This window comes from Zalophus californianus, chromosome 15 (assembly GCF_009762305.2).
Source record: "Zalophus californianus isolate mZalCal1 chromosome 15, mZalCal1.pri.v2, whole genome shotgun sequence".
Taxonomy (NCBI): Eukaryota; Metazoa; Chordata; class Mammalia; order Carnivora; family Otariidae; genus Zalophus; species Zalophus californianus.
The window spans coordinates 88,319,083-88,341,638 of NC_045609.1; the positions used below are offsets into that span (position 1 = coordinate 88,319,083).

The 22,556-nt window shown below is 52.9% G+C and overlaps 1 protein-coding gene and 1 long non-coding RNA gene across 2 annotated transcripts in view; one reads left to right on the plus strand and one right to left on the minus strand.

Annotated features, from left to right (window-relative positions):
* CFAP46 (cilia and flagella associated protein 46) overlaps window positions 1–12,080 on the minus strand; it is a 102,704-nt gene extending 90,624 nt beyond the window's left edge. The window contains 9 exon segments of the mRNA XM_027597015.2: window positions 1,051–1,150; window positions 5,427–5,537; window positions 7,501–7,595; window positions 8,069–8,192; window positions 9,095–9,259; window positions 10,539–10,603; window positions 11,154–11,285; window positions 11,460–11,584; window positions 11,983–12,080. Coding sequence (XP_027452816.2) covers window positions 1,051–1,150; window positions 5,427–5,537; window positions 7,501–7,595; window positions 8,069–8,192; window positions 9,095–9,259; window positions 10,539–10,603; window positions 11,154–11,285; window positions 11,460–11,584; window positions 11,983–12,031 — 966 coding nt within the window. The 5' untranslated portion in view covers window positions 12,032–12,080.
* An 88-nt stretch (window positions 12,081–12,168) lies between these two features.
* On the plus strand, window positions 12,169–19,443 carry LOC113923685. The gene is made up of 4 exons (XR_003520398.1): window positions 12,169–12,645; window positions 17,820–17,879; window positions 18,417–18,515; window positions 19,103–19,443. It is a non-coding gene; the product is annotated as an uncharacterized LOC113923685 (long non-coding RNA).
* Window positions 19,444–22,556: the final 3,113 nt, after the last annotated feature.

Consider the following 22,556-nt stretch of genomic DNA (forward strand, 5'->3'; position numbering starts at 1 on the left):
AATGAGTGCGGATGTAAAAATCTAAACCAATTAACACTGAGAGCTCTTTAATGGATACCTATAGAATCCTTTACTTAAAAAATGAAGACATCCTTTTCAAGTACGCACAGAATATTTACAAAATCTAAGAACAACAGATACTGAGTATATTGCAAAGGGCCAGTTGAGGAGAGGGTACTGTGATCTCAGACGTGCAATTCACTGGGCCCTCTGCATTTGAGTTACACATTTAACTTTAAAAAAAAAGAACCGGCGCTAGATGTTTCCATGGATACCACAGACCATGGCAGCACCAGGAGGACAACACACTCCCAGGGGGGGTGTCCCTCTCACAGGAGGTTGCTCTCTGCGGATGGTCTGAGCAGAGTGAGACCCCAGTGCTAAGGCTGGGCCACTCTATGTGGAAACAGAAGATAGGAATGGAGCCATAAAAGAACTCTGAAGTCCTTCAAAAATAGCTACCCCCGCTGTTTCCATCCCCTGTGCTCTCCGGCCGCGGAGTTCTCCGGCCTCAGCTATACCCACCCCTGCACGCGCATCCCAGCTCCCCCCTCAGGCAGTCCTATCCAAGTACTACCAGACTGTCAAGGTCCAAGTGAAGTTTTATTTCCTTTTCTAGAACAATTTCCAGATCAACAGAACCACAAATATGACTGCTTTCCCTTCTGGTAAACTGTATGTCTTATTACCTGCACCATGGAAGGGACACTATGCTAGAGCTTTATTTAGAGGGAAACTTCGGAGAAGCAGCTGATATCTAAGAATCACAGGTACTTTGGGACTAAACACAGCAGGTGCCCAATGGAAAAGGCAGGAAGTGACTCTGGTGGCCACACGGACTGTGGCTGCAACGCAGCGAGAGTGCGTGAGGCACATGTCACATCAGCTCAACTGGGTGAAAGGCACATGTGGAAAACTGGCGGCACTTTACCAACCACATTGCTAGGCCCTCCTGTGGGAGGGTTTTGGAATTTCTTTCCCTCCCTTTTGCCTTTTATGTCCAGGTGACAATGAGCAGGTGCCATACATCCACAGTCACCCATCACTTACTGTGCTGTCAATATTCTTCAAGTCTGAGAGGCAGCCAGAGGAGATCTCCTCACATTTCAAGGTCAAAGAGAGACGAGCCAATTCAAAAAGCAAAAGAATTCTGGAAATGAAGAAACAAAAGAGCAATGGATCAGAGGAGGCATCAGGGAACATTTACCTGCATGTACCTGTAGGGGAGAAAAAGCAGTCATCGGTTAACCAGAGGTGGGAAACAAAAATAAAACAAACATCCTAGGTCCCCAAGCCCAGCCCCCGCCAGGCCCTGACACAGAATTTGGCGGAAATGAAGAGCTCCGCCCGCTGGGCGAACTGCTCCTCGTTCTCTGCGCTCAGGTGGGTACAAATGCAGGGAAGGAGGCAGGGAAACGCCCCGCACAGCCTCTCGGCGCCTCAGGTGTCACCGTCTGAATCATCAGAGCAGTGGGGGCAACACGGGCAACAGCCATGAATTTCCTGACTCAAAGCTTCTTCCTCCAACCACGGGACAAGCATCCAAGGATATCACTAGTCCAGGGCTTCATAGAAAGTAGCAGGCTGATGCTAACATCTATATGGGAATGCAAAGGACCCATGAGGGCCAAAGTGACTTTGAAAACAAGGCTGGAAGACTAGACTACCTGATCTTGAGACTTAACGTAAACCCGTAGGAGTCCAGGCCTGATCTAGGACAGGCCCGGGTCCTCCGCCTTGACCGTGACATCCTGGACCAGGCAGTTCTTTGTTGGGCATGGGAGACGCATCCTGCACACCGCAGTACCTTTAGCAGTGCCCCTGGCTGCCAGTAGCAGCCCCCACAGCGGCCACTGGTAGTCTCCAGACATGCCAAATGTCCCCTGGGACAAGCCGGTGCCCTTTCTGCCCTTTTTGAGCTAACCATCACAGTCTTACCCAGGACCCCAAATGGCTAGTCTGCTGTAATAACCGAACTCGGTGTTGCCACCCTCCCCAACCTGCACTCCCACCATCCCGGCCCACCTCCCCCTCCCCCTCCTCAGCCCCTGGAGCTCCAAGGACCCTGGCAGGCCTGGCTTGACATCCTGCCCTTCAGTGCTCCCTGAGCTCCAGCCACACGGACCCACTGCGCAGGTAAGGAGGGAGAACCCGAAAAGATATAAATCACTGGGTTTTAGTCCTTTTTTCAGTTTTAAACTAACAGAACATTTTTTCCCACCCAGAATTCTAGGCACAGAAGCCTGGGTGGAGGGGTGTCAGCAGGGTCCCTCACTCAGAGTTGGGAGCCTGAGGCTTTTAGACAGGAAGGACCTGAAAGCAAACACAGAAGGCAGCTCGGGACAGGCGGCCCGGCCAGCACAGGACACACCCTCTCCTCCAGGCCCGAGCAGCACCAAGCAAACACAGAGTGCACACGAAGCCAAGGAAACCTAACTGTCCACATCAGGAGCTGCCGGGCTCATCCCCTCTGGCCACACACAGTAAAAGCAGAAGTTCTTACAAAAGTAAAGCCACAGAGACACTGCAGGGGACAGAACCATTTTCAAACCTGGAGGTGGGAGGGCCTTGCTGGGCACATAGGTAGAGGCAGGGAACACAAGGCCAAGCCTGGCTCATGGTGGGGGTTGGGGGCACACAAGTGGGGGTCAGGGTATGCAGCCAGCTCTGAGCTGGGGCCACATGGCCTGGACTTCTGGGGGACCCGGGTCAGCCCTGACTCACAGGGCTGTTGGGCAAGGAATCCGCGACAGGCCCAGGACTGGTGGGAATAAATATGAGTTCGAATTATTCTCATATTAAATAAAACACTTCTGTACATCAAAAATTAGTTTTAAAAACCTAAAAGGTAAACAAACTGGGACAACTGATAAATATACTGGCGCTGGAGGGCTCAAATTTTAAAATAGAAAAATCTTCTGCAAGTCAATAATGAAATGGTTTATACCCTACTTATAAAAAATGGGCGAAATAAGTGTATAGGAAACTAATAAAGGGAAAAAATGCCAGGAAATGTAGGACAAAACACCAGCAGTCAGAGGACGGGGTGAGAGCAACGGCATGCCCCTCTCCTCCGACTTGCTCCGAGAGGATCAGAGAGGTCAGAGGCAAGGGTCTTCACATGCGTGCTCCGTGTGGCTTTTGCAGCATGCATCAGGGCCCCAGAGTCCCATTTCTAGAAACTTCCCCTGGAGCTGCTCATATCAGCAGTGAGCCCCCCCAAGGGAGGGCCCAGCTGTAATAAGGGACGCTGGAGGGGACACTGCACATTTGTGCATACACATGCCTATGCGTGTGCATGGGTTCTCCTAACCCGAAGTGCTCTGACTGACCTCCTAGAGGGCCTGAAAACCCACGTTAAGAGCTTAGTTGCAGAATATTTTGTGATGCAGAAACATGTTCACAATTCCTATGGAAGAAGTAGATTAAAAACCTATATGATAATAATGTTGAAAATATACACTGATCCATTTTCAAACTTCCTATAATTACTGCATATTAAATTTGAAATAAGAAAAAAATGATGAAAATCATTTAAAGATTTATTTATTTATTTATTTTAGAGAGAGCGAGTGCGGGGGTGAGGGACAGGTAGGAGAGGCAGAGGGAGAGAGAATCACAGACTGCACTGAGCGCGGAGCCTGATGTGGGGCTCAATCTCACGACCCTGAGATCATGACCTGAGCTGAAACCAAGAGTTGGATGCTTAACCAACTGCGCCACCAGGCATCCCAATGATGAAAATCATTTTAAAAATATGTATATACACCACCCCTGGTGCATTAAATCTGTACAAATTCAAGAGCTGTGGATGAGCTCCTACAGGAAGTGACAACATGAACACGAGCCACCTTGTGGTCCCTTTCATCCAATCTACCGCAGGTGGCCTCAAGATGCCCGGTGACCCTGCTCCCTGGTGTTCATGGCCTGTGTGATCCCTTCCCTTTGAGTAACTCACTGTTAACCAACAGGAGACCTCAACCTTGGGCCTGATCAGATCCCAAACAATTCTGACTTCCCTTGCGCTGGTCAATTATCCCTTGCTGGCTCTGATAAAGCACCTGCTCGTCGAGCTTCAGAAGAGACCACGGCCCCGCCAACACCTGGATGGCAGCTGTGCCTGGATTCCTTTCCCACAGACACTGTGAGAGAATCAGTATGCATTGTCGTAAGCTGCAAGCTCTGTGGTAATTTGTGACGCAGCAATGGATAATACACCCCCTATATGAGTTTTCTAAGACGGCTGTGGTGGACTACCAACAACTAATTGGCTTAAACAACAGAAATTCCATCTCTTACAGTTCCAGAGGCCAGGAGACTGAAATCAAGGTATTGCAGGACCACGCTCCCTCTGAGGGCTCTAGGGCAAGATCCTTCCTTGCTCTGCTGGCTTCTGGTGTTCGCCAGCAATCCTTGGTGCCCCTTGGCTTGCAGCTACAACACTCCAATCTCTGCCTCTATCGTCACCTGGCCTTCTTCACCATGAGCATCTGCATCCCAAATTTCCCTCCTCTTATAAGGACAAAAGTCACTCATTAGTGCCCATCCTAATCCAGTATGACTCCATCTTAACTTGATGACATCTGCAAAAACCCTATTTCCAAGTACGATCATGTTCACAGGCAGCAAGGGTCGGGACTTGAATAGATCTTTTTGGGGAACAGAGTTCCACCCATAACACCCCAAAATCAATGAATGACAGACTGAAAAAATACATAAATAATTATTATAGACAATGGCCAAAATGTTTCATGTGTTAGGAGTGCCAAGAAGTTGATGAGAAAATCATTGAGAACTCCAAAGATAAATTCTCACAAGTGGTAGTTCAGAGGCCCCCACATATGGCTGAGCATTACACCTCACGGGTAATTGGAGGCGCACAGATGGAAACCAAAGCAGTAAGATCATTTCAGCCACCGGATTAACAGGGTGGTGGTGGTGTCCATTCTTTTAAGTCAGCACACATGAGAATGTGACAAAACAGCTGCTGGATTGGGAAGCATACCCATCATCTCGGTGGGAATAAACTAGAGGGTACATTCTAGTTCTTTCTGTCAGCCTCTGGCTCAGCTCTCCATTCCTAGGAATCCAATCCAGGATGCCTCCTAAACGCAAACGGCACCCAGAGGATGCAGGAAGGCACACAGGATTGAAAAACTGGAGTGTGCTGGGGGTGGGGGACTACAGCTGCTGCGACGGTAGGCTGCCACTCAGAAAGCTGAGATGTTTCAGTAACTTGAAAAGTACCTATGCTGAGAAGCTAAATGTGATTTAAAAAGTACGATATGAAGCTACGTATCCCAAATGCTCCTCAAACAGTACAAACCTCAAGACCAGAAAATAGAGTGGAATCTCCACAATGGCTGATGCTTGATGTGGTACAATGATTATGTAGATGTGAAAGTGGAAAAAACACGAACACTTACTTTTCCTCTCTGACTGAAGGGAAGTGCTGGTTATTATAATAACTTAAATGTTTATAGGCCTTCTTCAGAATTGAGTTCGCATCTTCAGGTAACTCATTCTTATCCAATTTTCTAGAATTTATTCAAACAATAAATAACCAAAATATCATGTCAGATTTGTTCAAATTATCCTAAGACAAACTCCAAGTCTATGAACCTGTGTTTCCCACTGAACAGAAGGCCTAAAAAATCCCTCTTCCTTCGTTCCTTCACTCTCCAAGATGACTTCTCACACCTCCTTACTCTCCTCACTCCCAGAGCAGCCTCCTTTTCCCTGTACAGCCCCTCTGCCAGAACCAGACCCATAGGAGGGCAACCTTGTAGGCTGGCTTTGCCCTTCATACCTCCCCTGTTCATGACCCTGCGCAGCAAACTGCCTCCCTCTGGACAACTTCCCTCTACTCACACACACACTGGATCTCCTCACTGCCCTTGCCTCACACACACTGATCTCCTCACTGCCTTCTCCTCATATGCACTGGATCTCCTCACTGCCTTCTCCTCACACGCACTGGATCTCCTCATTGCCTTCTCCTCACACACACTGGATCTCCTCACTGCCCTCGCCTCACACACACTGATCTCCTCACTGCCTTCTCCTCACACACACTGGATCTCCTCACTGTCCTCAACTCACATGCACTGGAGCTCCTCACTGCCTTCTCCTCACACACACTGGATCTCCTCACTGCCCTTGCCTCACACGCACTGGATCTCCTCACAGCCTTCTCCTCATATGCACTGGATCTCCTCATTGCCTTCTCCTCACATGCACTGGATCTCCTCACTGCCTTCTCCTCACACACACTGGATCTCCTCACTGCCTTCTCCTCATATGCACTGGATCTCCTCATTGCCCTTGCCTCACACACACTGATCTCCTCATTGCCTTCTCCTCACACACACTGGATCTCCTCATGCCTTCTCCTCACACACACTGATCTCATTGCCTTCTCCTCACACACACTGATCTCCTCACTGCCTTCTCCTCACATGCACTGGATCTCCTCACTGCCCTTGCCTCACACACACTGATCTCCTCACTGCCTTCTCCTCATACACACTAGATCTCCTCATTGCCTTCTCCTCACACACACTGGATCTCCTCACTGCCCTCTCCTCACACACACTGATCTCATTGCCTTCTCCTCACACACACTGATCTCCTCACTGCCTTTTCCTCACATGCCCTGGATCTCCTCACTGCCCCTACCTCACACACACTGGATCTCCTCACTGCCCTCTCCTCACACGCACTGGATCTCCTCACTGCCCTCACCTCACATGCACTGGAGCTCCTCACTGCCTTTTCCTCACACACACTGGATCTTCTCACTGCCCTTGCCTCACACGCACTGGATCTCCTCACTGCCTTCTCCTCATATGCACTGGATCTCCTCATTGCCTTCTCCTCACATGCACTGGAGCTCCTCACTGCCTTCTCCTCACACGCACTGGATCTTCTCACTGCCCTCACCTCACATGCACTGGAGCTCCTCACTGCCTTTTCCTCACACACACTGGATCTTCTCACTGCCCTTGCCTCACACGCACTGGATCTCCTCACTGCCTTCTCCTCATATGCACTGGATCTCCTCACTGCCCATTCTTCTCACACAGTGGCTCTCAACCCTCCTAATTCCCTCTTGCCACTTTAGCAGACAGCTGCATACGGTTCCATTCTTCCTTCACTTTAAACCACTACTGTCAGGGTTTTACCCAAATTAACTACTCCTGTTTTGCTCAATGTCAAGGTCAAATGTTAAGCCTCATATGGAAGGGCCTGTTAGACAGATCTCACCCAGCCAGTGACTCTCCTCCTAAACCACTTTCCTCACTGGCTTAGAAGCTACACTCACCCACGGGAAGCCTCTCTCTGGCTGCTTCTAAGTAAAGGGAGACAAGGCAGAGCCCCATCCTCTGGGCCCAGGCCTCACCCTACGGTTCCACTCTCACTCACCCCCTGGCACAGCCATATCCCCTCTAGATGGCACAGAGACCCTGAGTCAGCACCTAAAACTCCTAAACCACTTACGCTTTTAGCATATTAATGTGGTAAGTGACAGCCAGGCTAGCGGACGTTTTCTTTTCTTCCTCTAACTGAAGCTCATCCACTAATTCATGTCTCACCTGTTATAAAATGGGACAGAATTATTAATTGATTTAAACAAATAATTAGGTAGAGATCCAGATATTAATTACTATTTTACAATTATTCTTCCTTTAAAATTAATATTTGTAATGAACAAGTATCTCTTCATTAATTATATTTTATATTTAGTTTTCATATAGAACCCAAGTTGATTTCCTATACATGAAAGTTAGTAGATGATGACATTCCTCATACATATTGTAGGGTTTACAATTACTTTATATTAACAAATTTTCTGCTAGCCTTTTTTTAATTCAGTGCTGTTACAAGTGAAATATTCAGAGATCACAATGAAGGCAAAAGATTTTATTTTGTTTTGTCAACGTATGCACGATGTATGTATGCTTTGGTATCTCTCAGTGGATGGACTTGGTTGTTTTTATACACGGTTCTCCAAAAATGACATTTAAGAAAATTACTTCTACCTACATTTCTCAAAATGCCAACTTACCATAACAGAAAATATGTGTCGATATTTCTGTGGCACGCTAGCTTTTATAAATGGTGCTGCAGTGGCACAAAATTTTGCAGCCTCTTCCCTTTTTCCAGCTTGTAGATAACAGTCCAGAAGCTCCCTGGATAATATAAAAATACTGGATATTAAAACCTGATGAAATCATTTTCTGCTGCAAATATCTAATAACCAGGTTATTATGCATTTTATTATGTTTCACAAACTTCAGAAAGATACAGGGATCAGGCAGCTCCTTACCCCAAACCTGCAGCGTGTGGCTCAGGAGGGGCTGCAGGCAGGGGCTGAGAGAGCTATGCTACTCCTGGCGGGAGGGAAAGGAAATGTTTGCACCATAACTACCTCGAACATTTATAATAGCATTTTTAAGAAAGACTGTATTTATACTTATTTTTTGTTAAAAGCTCCCCAAATAGCTGTAAAGCAGATAAAGAAAGGCTTTAGATTCTGAATTCCAACTTCAGGGCAGATCCTCTGGATCCTCCTTGCAGACATTCACCCAGTTGCTAGCCTGCACATGGTGCTCCCCAGAGATAGGACAAGTCTGGCTGATTGCCTTCCGGTCCACTCAGCACAAGGATCATATGCTGACATCTCTCGCTGTGGCTTCTCAGGGCTGTCCCTATGCTGATGCACTAGGTGCACACTTCCCTAAACAGGGCCATTCTGGCTGAGTTTTATGTTGCTAAAATGTCTACCGCATTACAATTTACTGAACTAAGTTAAAACCACGAGCCAGGATTATGACACAAGCTCACACTTCCTGTGTTTTGAGTCTAAACATTCATCTTCCTGTAACACCCATATGATCAGGACACTGTGATTTTATCTATAGACCTCATCAGACAAGACACAAAAAACGTAATTCTAACTACAGAGTAGAAAGCAGTGACATCCACCCTGCAGTGGAAGATAATCATCCCACTGGGAGCAAGCGGGCGGGAAGGAGGTCAGAGGCTGCCAAGCGTGGCTGGTTAGGGACTCGTGGCAGGGCATCCAACTCACAGCATCAGCTCTGCCCGCCACTCCTTGTCCTCTTCTTCAGTCTGACTTAACACATTGACAATCTGGGAGAGGCTGGAGATCAGATGGTGATGATATCCCGGCTTGAGAAATGGCCTCACCATTTGCCAGTAGAGGACCGATGCGTTATACACCAGGAAGTAATACCTGCAGCGCCAGCAGAGGAAATCTGAGACTAGGTCCCGAGCCTGACTGGAGCCTGTTGGAGCGGCCTCAGGCAGGAGCCTCAAGTCCTCTGTCCCCAGTAGATGGCAGCAGCACCATCTGAGCTGCTCTGAGCCGAGGGCACCCACACCGCCTACGCAGAACGGGCTGGAGGCTGCAGTTCAACCCCAGCCATGATGACCCGGCCACATGATTCCTGAGTCCAGACTAGAGATCTCTTCACCCATTCGCTAAAGTGATCAGCTCCCTGTCAAAATACACCAGTAAGTGAGGTCTCCTTTGGTTCCCAAGAGATAGACAAGAACAGGCAAGTGCAGGGGGAATCAAGGAAGGCTTCCTGGAGGAAGTAACATCCTGCTGAGACCTGAAATGTGAGGAGCAATCAGCCCTGAGAGCAGTGCAGGGAAAGGGTCTGCCAGGTAAAAAAGAGGGAGAGCAGAATCTTTGGGGAACAAAGTCCCCACGCCTGTGCATGGAGGGCAAAGTGGTGCAGGAGGAGGGGTGAGGAGCAGGGACACCCCTCAGAAGGTGGGCTTTTTCCTGAGGGCTGGAAGGAGCCACTGGAGGAATTGGAGTAAGGGCACCACAGGGGCCAATTTGCCTTTCTTGCTCCAGGCCTCTCTGAGAGGCCAGCTCTGCCTTGTAAGACCCAGGGTGCATGGGGACGAGGCTCTCAACAGCACTGATCGGGAGCCCGAAGGAGTGAACCAGGATTTACGCTTGAATCTCCTTTAAATGGTGTATCCTACTTAAATAGGTTGTATTAATACCACTTTATGTGCAACCTTAACAGTTTCAATAATATTTCTTTTCGACGAAGGAAACATTAAGTAGAAAACTGTGTTAGAGTTTTAGCTGAATCGCTAGGGATAGGAGGCCTTGGCCCGGGCAATCTGCCAGAGGGGATAGAGGTGGGGGGGGGGACGGGGGAGGGCAGGGGAGGGAGAGGCTCTGATGCTGAACCCTCAGAGAGGCCCAGAAAGTAAGAGGGCCATGGAGACCAGCCAAAGGAGAAGTTCCCACAGAGAACACAGACAAAAGCCATCTGCATATCACGGAAACCGCAGGACACACAAAATCATGTGTGTGTGGGACCCAGCTCTACGCGTTAGAGACAAGCATACAGCAAGGACACAGCAAGGACAACCCCCCCCCCCCCCCCCCGCCCCGCCAGTCTAAACAGGTAGAACCACTTGGTAAATCCTGGTCCTGTACCTTTTACACAATCCCAGGTAGAAATGGCCGATGCTATTATGCCTACCTGGGTTCTCCTTTTGCAAAGTTTATTGCCTTCATATACTGAGTCACACAATTTTCAAATTCCTCCTAAAACAACATAAAAAATGCACAATTGCATTGAATTTGCCACTGAAACATCAATCATTGCTCGTGGTCACTTCCGTGGACATTAAACCACACTAAGGACTGGCCTGGGAGCCCATGTGGAAGCAGCAGGAGCTGCGGTGCCTCGTGCGGTCTCAGGCACACCCGGCCAGGCTCAAGGGTAGCTGTCCTGGGCACAACCAGGGCACCAGGATGCAGACGCCAAAGGTCAGACAGGAGCTTCCGGGAAAAGCACAAGCGGGAAACTGACGATAAATCTGCTGGCTGAGCTTTCCATAAAGAGTACTTTAGGATTTGTCTAGCCTGACACAATTTTGGAAGCAGGGTGAGATTGTAACTCTTTCCACACAAGATGTAAAATTTTGAGGAGAATCAAGGCAGCCTCAGGGAAAACCTCAAGTGGGACAAACCATTAGGTATTCGTTTAGGAATGGGGACCTGGCGGGGTCCCACTGAAGGTTAGGGTTGGAAGGCTTCACCCTCAAATGGATGCCTGCTCCATTTGAGGCCTCTCACCAGGGGCATCTCTCACCAGGTTTTCGGTGGACTTGGGGGCACAGAGCTGGGCCCTGCACAGGTGCGCTCGGCCCAGGAACTGGGTGACGGGCCCCTTCACCTTGAAGTACATCTGGATGCAGTCGTCACTCATCTCCGGGTGCCCCATCTGCAAGACACCACACCGCGGCCATGAACGGCCCCAGAAGGGTGCCTGCGGATGGGGCGCCAGGCAGCGGCTCTGCCAAGACCTGAGGACGGCACCCCCGCCCCCAGGTGCTGTCTCCAGCTCCACCTCGTGCTCCCAGAAACAGAGACCCTCCTAGGACCCCCGACTCAGTACCTTCAGCGCCTGTTCTGCACACAAAACAAACAGGTCTGGGCTGAAGCTCTCCATGGGGTCAAACTCTGATCTGCCCAGGTTGGCCGACTTAATCAGCTCATAAGCCCTCTTCAGGGACGCGTCATCTACCAGGACGACAGTGGAGAAAGGTCTGGTCTGGAGAAAGCCCGCATGGCAGCACTGTGCACCGGGGGCCAGTGTGGGAGGGGGCCGGCGGCCGGCGGCCAGGCGTCCACCCCCGCGGCCGCACCCCCTCCCCAACCTCCACCAGGCCCGAGCCTCGGCAGGGGTGGGGGCAGGGATCCTGAGCAACCGGGATGGATGACAAGGCGGGGTCGCGGAGGTCCTACGTGGTGGGGGGGGGGGGGGCAGTGTGGGTTCCGCGACCTCCCCGAGGTGGGAATCCCGAGTCGGGCGGGACCCGGCCGCCCCAGGTCAGGGGTCTGCTGGGTCCGCCTCCCCAGGGGGCAGGGTCCTGGCGGGTTCCGGGTCCCTCTGGCTGGGGGTCGGGTCCCCCGCCCACCCTGCTGGCTCTGGGCGCGGGCCAGCTCCTGCGTGATGACCAGGTCCATGGCGCCGGGACCGAGCGCGCTGGGTTTTCTCCGGCTAGCCGACCGCCGGTGGTTGCCTAGCGACCGAGGGGGACGCCGGCCGATCCTACGGGTCGGCGACTGGGCCACACTAGTCCGGAGGCGAACCGCCGCGGGGAGACCACCCGGTGCGCGTTCTTCCCGCCCTCTTCCCGGACTAGGACGTGGGGGCGGGGGCGCAGCCCCGGGGCGAGGGGAGTGGAGCGAGGGCAGGGTGCGCTCGCGTCGGGGTCGTGCCCACGCTGGCCCGGGCGACCCCACTCGCACCGGCCCCTGCCCACTCCCCGGGGCGATGCTCCAGCCGAGCGGCCCGCGTCCCCCAGGTCAAGGATGCCCCTGGATCCGGGCCTGGCTTCCGGAACGTATTCCCGCCTGCCTTAACTCATTCACTCGGGCGTTCATTCAGGCATTGATTCGGGCATCCTACAGACCGAGGATCGTCCGGACAGCTGTTCGCCCCTGCCTGGGCGGGGCCTGAGCGTGCCTGGAAACGCAGGGGCTGCACCTGGGCTGCCGCGTGCGGAGAGGACACCAGGCAAACAGTGAATGCCTATCTAAGGGTCGGATCCTGAGAGGGTCGCGCAAGCACGGGACGGGTGAGCTGAGATTTGCAAGAGGAGAGGAGGCTCCCCACAAAGGCGGGAAGAATGGCACCTGAGCAGGAGGGAGGGGCGCCCGCGAGGGCGCGTGGGCGGGACAGCCGGGAACCGGGCTCCAGGGCGCTGGCCAGGGTGGGATCGCCAGTACCTCCCAAGGGTACTGGACGCGGTGCGCCCGGGTCTCGGCGTTTTCTGAGGGTGCCAGGTGAAGACTGGTTTGGAGAGGGTGAAGGTGAAGAGGCCGCAGGCACACACCCAGGGCAGGAAGGGAGAGCGTGTCTGGGTGACAGGTGTGGGACCAAAGACGGCCAAGAGGCCACAATCCTGGGGCTTACACACAAGGGTGGATGGGGCATGCACCGGCATGGGGAGCTCCAGATGAGGGCTGGACAGGTGGTAGCTCAGGAGCAGGTGCTGGGTGTTCTGTCCGGGCATGCGGGATGCTGAGGTATTCAGAGTGCACCTTTGCAGGAAGGCTCCTGGAGGTGCAGGTCTGCTCACAGCTGCCTAGACATGCTGGTGTGTGGATGAGTGCACCAGGGGTGGAGCGGGGCTGGAGACCACCAGCTTTGGAGACCCCTCGGCCAGGAGCAGCAGGAAGAGCTGCAGGGGGGCGGGGCAGAGAGGTGGAAAGGAAGCCGGGCAGAGCCCCAGAGAGCCAGAGGAAGGGTGTTGGGGGAGGGATCAGCTACGTCAAATCTGGCCAAGATGGCAGTAAGATAAACACTGAGAAACAGCAGCTGGGATTAGCAAGGTGGAGGCTGTGAGTGGCCCAAGAATAGCCATTTCTCTGAAGGGGGGTGGGAGGGTGGCAGAGCGCTGGAGGGGGTGGGAGAGTGAGTGGGGTCTGTAGTGGAGACAAAGAGGTGCACAACTTTTTCAAGAAATTTGGCTTCTCGTGGAGTGGAAAGAGATGAGGCAGGGACTGTGTCATCTGGGGAGGGATATTTCTAAAGGAATAAGACAAATGAGCCCTTTTAAAGTTGATGGGTTTCTATTGGCTAATGGGATGGTGTATGTAGAGAATCCTGTGGCATCCACAAAAACATGTAACTGCTAAGGGAATTTAGCAAGGGACAGGGTACAGCATCAATATGTGAATGTGGATTGTATCTGTAAATACCAGCAACAGATGAAAAAGGACAGAAACATACCATTAGAGTAGCATCAGAAACACACCGCTGTGGAATAAATTTAACAAAAGATGTGTACTATCCCTGCACTAAATCTACAAAACACGGTTGAGAGAAATGGAGAGAGGGCTGTGGTCGGGGGCCGGAAGGTTTGGATTTGTAAGATGTCCTTTCGCTCGGAGGTACGCTTCTCGCTCAGAGCAATCCCAGTCACAAGCCCAGCAGACCTTTTTCTGGAAGTCGACAGCGGACCCTACCATATCCATGGAAACACAGAGAACCTAGAGTGGCCAAGAGGACCGTGAGGGAGAAGAGCAGCACTGGAGGACTCACACTCCTTCATTTCAAGACTGACAGGAAGGCTGCGGCAGCACGGAAGGTGGTGTAGACCAGGGGAGCAGAACGGAGTTCAGAACCAGATCCCGCGTCCAGAGTCCCCTGATCTGGCCAGACGTGCTGATTCAGTGGGGAAAACGGTGGTCTTTCCCACAACGGTGCAGAACACCTGGGGGGTGGATGGGCACCAGGACACGCAGCCCCCGCGCCACGCTGGGCAGCCCTCATCAGAGCCAGGTCATAGGCTTAGAAGGAAATTGAAGTGTGTGTAAGAGTGAAAGAAAATACCACACCATCTTGGAGCTGGAAGTTTCTTAGCTAGGGCACAAGAAAGTGAAACCATCAAGGAAAAAAATAAAACTGTCTTCGTCAAAAGTAAAACCTCTGCTATTTGAAAGACTGTAAAGAAAATGAACAGATTGGAAGAAAATATTCACGATAAATATACCTGACATGGAAATTCTACCCAGGTTATAGTTTTAAAACCCAGTAAATCAATAAGGAAAGACAACACACACAAACATTGGACAGAAGACGTGAGTAGACACTGAACAGTAGAAGATCTAAGATTACCAAGTAAGCACATAAAAAGGCTCTCGGCATCCTGAGTAATCAGGGAAATGCAAATTTAAGTCAAAATGAGATTCTGTTGTAGACCCATTAGAATTGCTGAAATTAAAGAGATTGACCATGATGAATATCGGTGAGATACACCAGCGGGGACCCTCACACACGGCCGGTGAGAATGAAAAGTGGTACAATCACTGAGAAACAGAAAGTTTCTAATGAAGTGAAACAAGCTGCTGCCCTATGACCCCAGGATCCTACTTTTAGGGGTTTACCCAAGATGCCTGATGTGTCCTCAGAAAGCCGTGCACAAGAGTGTCCACAGCAGCTTTGTTCATATTAGCCCCGAAGTGGAAACAATGCAAGTATCCCGCAGTGAGTGAAGTGTGGTGGGCCCCACGGCAGGCTGCCTCTCCGCAGGGAGGCGGGCCGGGCCGGGGCTCCACGCCAACGATGGGGAGGCGCGTGAACAAGGGAGGGCAGCGGCACCAGGCGTGAAGGAGCACTCTCTGCGAGCCCACGTCCACCCAGCTCTGGGCCAGGCAGAGGAAGCAAAGACTGGGGAGACCAGGATGTGGCTAAGTGGGAAGGGGCGGCCGGCAGGGTCCTCCTCTCTTCTGGAGCGTCGGGCACATGGTCGCACTTCCTTCAAAACTCCCTGCAGTCGCCATTTACCATGGAACAGCTGCAGCATACCCATGGGCGGTCATCTGGGACCCAGGGCCAGTGGGACCAAGCTGGGACCCGGCCGCGTGAGGAGGAGCACCGGCCTGGGGCGCCAGGGCAGGGTGGCTGTGAACCGGCTGGCAGCTGGGGGAGCCGGGGTGCCGCCGGGTTAGCCTAGGAGGGCGGACAGGAGAGGAAAATGTCGAGCACTGTTCAAGGGTTAGCTCTCCCCTCTGTCCCGCCTCTAAGACTGTGGGGAAGTCCGTGCTGCCCCACGTACTGTTCAGCTTTCTTTACGCTCTCTCCTCCCCTTCCCTTCTTCTGTCTCAGGAATAGACTCCGATTTTTGGCAGGCACAAGGCTACCTCACTTCCCACCTCCCTTGTAGCCAGTGTGGTCAAGTAACAAAAAAAGCAATTTTAGGGGAGTATTCTTACAGGGAGAGCAACCCCTTGGTTGGTCTTCCTCTTGCCCGCTGGTGGAAATGTGGCTATGAAGGCTGGACCTTGAACAGCCGTTTTGTGCCATGAGGAGGTAGCCTCCACGCTGTGGATGAAGAAGCCTGGGTCTCCCGTCTGTGGGGCAGCTGCTTGGTCCTGGATGGCCTTATGTGAAAAAGAAATAGACATATCTCTTGTTAAATCTAGCTGCTTCTTTTTCCCTGGGACACTCCCAGCTGATGTCCTCACCAAGGCTTCCACCTTGCCTTTTCAAGAAGATAAGGATGCAGGGCAGACCACAGGGCAGATTTCTGGCAAGTATTGGGTCTACATTTTCTAAGATTTAAAATTCAAAGCATGACGAAATGTGTATACACACATGTACCTGTGTGCACACATGATAATGTATGGTATGTGTATGTGTGTATACGTATAGGTACGCATGATAAAATAGCTTCTGCCCGGACATGATTCTGAAACCCACACCCCCATTTTGCTCGGGGTCTGGAGTCACGCACTGTCTTGGAGGTAGAAGGCTCCAGTCCCTGTTTCGTCAGCCAGCTGTTAGCTCCCACAGAGCATCCTCAAATGTGTCTTTGTTTATTCAGAGGGACGCTTGGCACCATGCACACAGCATTTATAAAATATTTATTCCCCCCAAGGAAGTATCTCCCAACATTATGTAGTAAGAGATTTTCCAGATCCTAGAGTATTAAATATTAAAACTCATTTTTCTAGTTATACAGTAGCCTTAAATTTGAAGAATGGGGCACAAAGTGCTTTTTTTGCTGGATGGTGTTTCATTTAGTAAAGACAATTCAGGTCAGGCCCAACATGTTCTTTTTCTTTTTTTGCTTGAGAATCGAGTGTGGAACTTGTGGGGCTCTGTGCATTTCCCCGGCCAGTGCTCTTCCTCGTCCATGCTCCGACCCAAGACGCCTCGAAGACAGGCCAAGGCAGCCCAGGCGACACCACGGCGTTGCCCACGTAGGGGCCCACGTAGGGGCCCACGTAGGGTCACACTGTGCTCACAGGAAGGCATCGGCGTGGGCGGCCCTTCCCCTGACGGTTCCTCGCGCCTCCCTGGCTGGCCTCCGGGTGGCACCTGCAGTGGGAAGTCCCTGCATGTCCCTCAAAGCAGCACTTCGGTCACCCTCTTTCCACACAGGGACCATGGCCTGTGTCTGCTTCCCAGGCCCACCATCTCCGTCAGCTTAGGCCGCGCTAACAGGCCCACCACCGCCGGCGGCCCGGACAACAGGAGTGCCTGGTCTCGCGGCCCAGGGGCAGAAGTCCGAGAGCGCGGTGATGCAGGGCTGGTGCCTCCTGAGGCCGAGGGGAAGGCTCTGGTCCTGCTAACAGGTTACTTAGAATCCCTGCCTCGATGCCAGCACGGGAAGTGGTTCTACAGTTTCTATTCAAACAGAATTCAGAAGCTTGTCCTTTGTCTCTACTCTCAGACTGCTTTCATAACATTGTAGTTACACGTTCCTTCAAGTTCACCAGCGCTTGGGAAACTGGACCTGTTCTTTTGTTTGTTTTGGGCAGGCGAGTTGGTGAGTGTGTGTGCACGCATGTGGGTGTGTGTGCATGTGTGCTTGTGTGGGTGTGTGTGCATGTGGCTATGTGTGTGCATGTGTGTGTGCGTGAGCGAGGGTCACTGGTTCTGCCCGGGCCCGTCTGTACTTTTCTGAAACAGCATCCGTGTCGCCCAGACTTGAGAACGCACAGGTGTGAACCTGTGGTTGTCTCATCTTCTCTGTGTCTTGGGCTATTTCTACTGTTTTTCCTTATTTTGTGTCTCTGTCTTTTTTTCTTGGTTAGGCCAGCTAATGGTTCTACTTTATTGTCCCCCCCCCCCTTTTTTTTTGAAAGAATGAGCTTTCGGGTTTATTTATTGATCCTAGAATTCGTTTTTGACTAATTTTTTCTTTAATTCTTACCCTCCCCTTTTGTAACTTAACTTGGCTGTATGTTCTAGTTCTTCTTGAGTTGGATGCTTAATTTAATTACTTTCTTTTCTTGTTAGTTAATAAAGTAAGCAGGGGTATGGAGTTTCATCTGAGCACCGTGGACCCCGTAATTTCTGGTATGTAGTGTAAAAGCTTGATTCACGGGGTGCTTGGCTGCCTCCATCGGTGGAGTGTGTGACTCTTGATCTCAGGATCGTGGGTTCAAGCCCCACATTCAGTGGAGAGATTACTTAAAAATAAAATCTCTTTTTAAAAATGGTTTAATTCTCAAATTGTTGAAACATGTTTTCTTACACAAATATGGGGGAAGTATGTGGCCCCGTTCCCTGTACCTCGTTAGCAAGGAAACGGGGAGTGTGACAATCAGTTAGGTCTGCGGAATGGGCCCCCCGCGGGTGGGCGAGGATGGGATGCGGTTGCTGAGGCAGGTGCACCCCTGGTGCACAGCGTCGGGGGTGGAGACCACAGAGCTTCTCTCCAGGCTAAGAGGAATCCCCATGCGTGGTCATCTTTCCACAGGGTGACCTCTGTCTCCTCGGGTTGGACGGTGTTCCAGGGGGGTCCTGGTGGGAGCTCTGCCCTCTGCGTGGCGGATGTTAACAGTCACGTGCCATTACTTTGCTGACTTCCGAATTCTGGCTGTTTCTGAACAGTGGGGCTTTCTGTGTCATTGTTTATTGGATGTTCTGGAATGAGAGCTCCTACCTCTTCTTTGGCGCAACAGTTTCCTAAAGAAGTTGAGTGTTCAGAGGGTGGGTATTTGTCGTGTGGTGGTGGTCTTGCTTCCTGTGGGGCTGCCAGCCCAGCTGCATCTGCTCTGGGGGCTCCCCGAGGTCCCTCCAGGCCCAGACATGCACTCGGCTCCCACAGTGCCCCGCAGACCCTTGCAAGGCCTGTGCTGGGCACCAGCTGAGTGGGCCACGGCTTTGCTTTCCTTTATCCGTGGACGGGTTCCTGTCCAGCCTCCTTGATCCATGAATACGATTCTATACGGTTTGGCACATGGGCATTTAGGGCCATCCCGTCTTCACTGTGGGTTGCCCCATGGTCATTGTAAAGTGCCCATCCCTGTCTCGTTTAGGGCCTTATGCCTCGAATCCCACCTTGTCTGACACTGGGGTCTCAAGCCGTCTTTCCCCACCTTTATTGTGCTATGATGCACTTGCAATGACATGCACAGGCCTTAAACGTCCCATTTTCAGAGTTCTGACAAATGCATTCGCCCCGTAACCACACTCCTATCAGGATCGGGTCATTTGGTCCCCCCCACGGAGGCCCCTACCGTCCCAGCCCACTCCCCGTGCCCCAGACAACGTCTGCTCCTGTTTACCTCTCACAGTTGGCCTGGCGTCCCACTTGGCGTGAGATCTGACCAAACGTTCTCTGGTGTCCAGCTTTTTCTCTCACTCAACACGGCGTTCTCCAGCCTCGTCCACGCAGCTGTGTGTTCCTTGAGATGTGGAGCAGCATGGCTGACCCCCGGACGATGCGGGGCTAAGGGGCGCCGACGCCCGCACAGCTGAAAATCTGCGTGTCACTTCTGACCCCCCAGAGCTGAACCACTAATCGCCCACTGCTGACTGGCAGACTTACCCGGACAAACACGGGACGAACTCATATGTTGTTTGCATGTATGTGATGTGTATCATATGCTGCGTTCCTACAATAAAGCAAGCTAGAGCCAGGACATGTCATTGAGATCACATTGATGTCACCGTGCCGCACTTACAGACAACGCTTTGTGTAGAACTGGACTCGCGCGGTCTGCGCCCATGTTGCTCCAGCGTGAGCTCTGTTCCCTCACACGCGCATCCACGCTCCTGCTGAGGGCTGTGATGATCAAGGCTTCCGTCAACTCCATGTGTTTTGGGGAGCTTGCTTTCGCTTCTTTGGGGCAGATGCTGACACACAGGGTGGGTGTATGCTTGCTTTATAAAAACTGCAAATTGGTTTTCAAAGGGCTGCACCATTTTACATGTCCACCAGCAACGCACGACAGTTCCAGCCGCCCCAGATATCTGGTGTGGTTTGCCGTCACCTTCACATTGTCACCGTTCTCGTGGGTGTGATGTGGCACCTCACCCTGGTTTCCGCTTGCACTTCCTTACTGATGGCTCATGTGCTTGTGGGACTGCCATGTGCCTGGCCAGGCCTTGTGCCCATTTACTGAGTCAAGCCGTCTGTCCTCTCTGGATGGAGTTCCTGAGCTCCTGAACTCCTGTGCATCCTGCGGACAGGTCTTTCCTCCGCTCGCTGTGCGGTGGGAATGTCTCCCCCGCCCCAGTCCTGGGGCTTCGTGGACCAGTCGTCCACAGTCAGTTTCCCCTGGGTTTATAGAGCAGGCCGGTACCTGGACGGGCGTGGGCAGCCCCGCCAGGGCTGTGGGATGCTGGCGTCTGCGGGGCTGCAGCGGGGCTGCAGCGGGGAAGCCTCGGGCCTTGTTCCCGATACCCACTCTGCAGTTCCTCTTGAGTTTCTCTGTGGTTTCTCCGCACGGCTGTTCCTATGAATTTGCACTTTTTTCAAGTTTTCAACCACGTGGGTAATCTGCCTGTGAGCCCAGAGCTTCAGAGCCTCCAGCAGGCACTTGCATCATCCACCTCAGGGGACCCCAGCCCCCCTTACCCTCCCCTGTACCCAAAATGGGGACGTGCCCTTTGTCTCTGGCGCCGGGACTGAGGCAGATACCACGTCTGTGCCTGCTTGATGCAGACCACCCCGCACACCTCCCTCCTGCCCCAGGCATCATGGGGGATGAGAACAGGGACCCATGGAACCACTGACCCTAGATCGAAAATGGCAACTTCTTCTGGAACTGCTAAAAAACAAAATTCAACCAAGCAAATTTTAAGGATCTTAACTAGCTTTGTTCAATGATTCAAGAATCAGGCAGCATCCCATCCGGCAGACAGGAATTACAGGCAGAAGGGAGCGGGACGAGGAAGTTCCCGCAGCAAAACGCGGGTGGGTCATTGCAGCGTGACCTTTCCTCAGGGGACAGCAGGGGCCTGTCAGGCAGATGACCTACCCAGGGCTGACCACACGTTCCCGCCTCACTGAAAGCTTTAAGGATCCATTTCTGGGTTTGGGTTGGAGACCTGGGGCTTGGGGAGAGCGATTCCATTTGGGCCTGTTGTCTTGTTTGTACAGAACCTTGCAGGATGGTGCCTGGGTGGGGGGGGGTACTCTCACCTGACCCTCCCCAGTGTGGGGGGGGCCTCACTCCCCCTCCCCCACCCACGGGGACCTGGTGGGTTTTCCCTCTGGCCCTGGTCTGAGGATGAGAAAGAGGCAGGCTCAGGGAAAGGATTCTCAGAGGGGTTTTCATTGTGTGCAAAGCACAAGGCAAGGGGAACCTTCTAGACCTGCAGCTCTCCCCTCACTCTCCCAAGCAGGATTTGGTGGAGGAAGCAGCCTGTCTGAAACGTGGTCCGGGAAAAGTGTCCTGCAAACAGGAGAGATCTGCAGGCACACTCTGTATCGGGGGCTCAGCACGTCCCCAGCGCCTCGGGGAGAGTGGGCTCCGGGTCACAGCCGGCTCTTTAGGCAGAAATGTCCGGGAAGAAGTGAGATGCTTCTGGTAGGCCCGGCAGGATGGGACCCTGGTCCTCACAGGCCGAGACTCGGGACCCCTGGGGATAAGCAGAGCCCTGGATATGGGAGCAGGGTGGAGCCCAGACTCTGGCACCTTCGCTGTGCGCTGGTCCTCATGCAGAAGCACCAGGGCCGCAGGGATGAAGGGAGAGGAGCAGGGCCCCTGTGCGCAGGGCAGACGCAGGCCGGGCCTCGGGGTGTGGGTTCTGACCGCCGAGGCTGAGCAAGGCCCAGATGCTGTGACATCTCCCTGCTGGCTGGGCTGGGCAGGTGCCCCTGGGATACCCCCGCCTCCTCCCCAGGCTCAGGAGCTCCCAGGCCTGGCCTCAAACAGTACAATTGGTGTCTTCCAGCCACTGCCGGTTTTAGGAGACCCCAAATAGTTACTTATGTGTTCAGGTCTCTGTGCTCAGGGCTCTCTGCTCTCAGTTGGGCGGCTGCCCTGTGCTCTGGGTCTTGGGGTCCAGCCAGGCAGGCAGGTGGCCCGGCACCCTCAGGGAAGGGGGACCACATGGGACAGGCCGGCCCAGGAGGGCGGGCACGCAGGGGCTGTGGCCCGGGGTGTCTGGAGGCCGGGCAGGGGCAGCCAGGGGTCCTTCTGTGCCAGGCCGTCGGCAGCTGCCAGGCAGAGGGGCGGGCTCATTCAGTAGAGGGGTTGTGGACCTCGCCGCAAGAGTCAGTGGGTGGTGCCTATTCCTGTCTCACCAGGCTGGCTGCACAGGAGAGTCTCGCAGGATGAAGGCCCAGGAAGGAGGGGCCCTGCTGCTCCAACAGCCTTGCCCCAGGAGAGGGGATTTCAGATGCTCCGGAAAGTTCTGGGGGGCTGGGGAGCAGCCCCCACCAGTGTGGACCGGGGTGGGTGGGATGACAGAGCTGCTCAGGGGTAGGTCCCTCCTGACCGGCTCCATGAAGGGCAGGGACTGAGCCATGTGTCCTGGAGCAGGAGAGCGAGCAGCCCCCACGGCCACAGTTCCAGAGCTGTGGGCACTGGCGTCCTTCCCCAGGGACTGGGCGGGAGGGTCCGCCAGTTCTGGGCCCGCTCCGAGGGTGCTGGGCACGCACGCTGACCGCTCCCCTGCTCCTGTCAGCACAACCTCAGACATTTCTTCTGGTGGCTCACCCCCACCCCAGAAACTTAAAGGATTTTACTAGAAAAAAATGGATTGAGGGGGGAAAAGTCAAGAAAAAAGTCAAGGCAG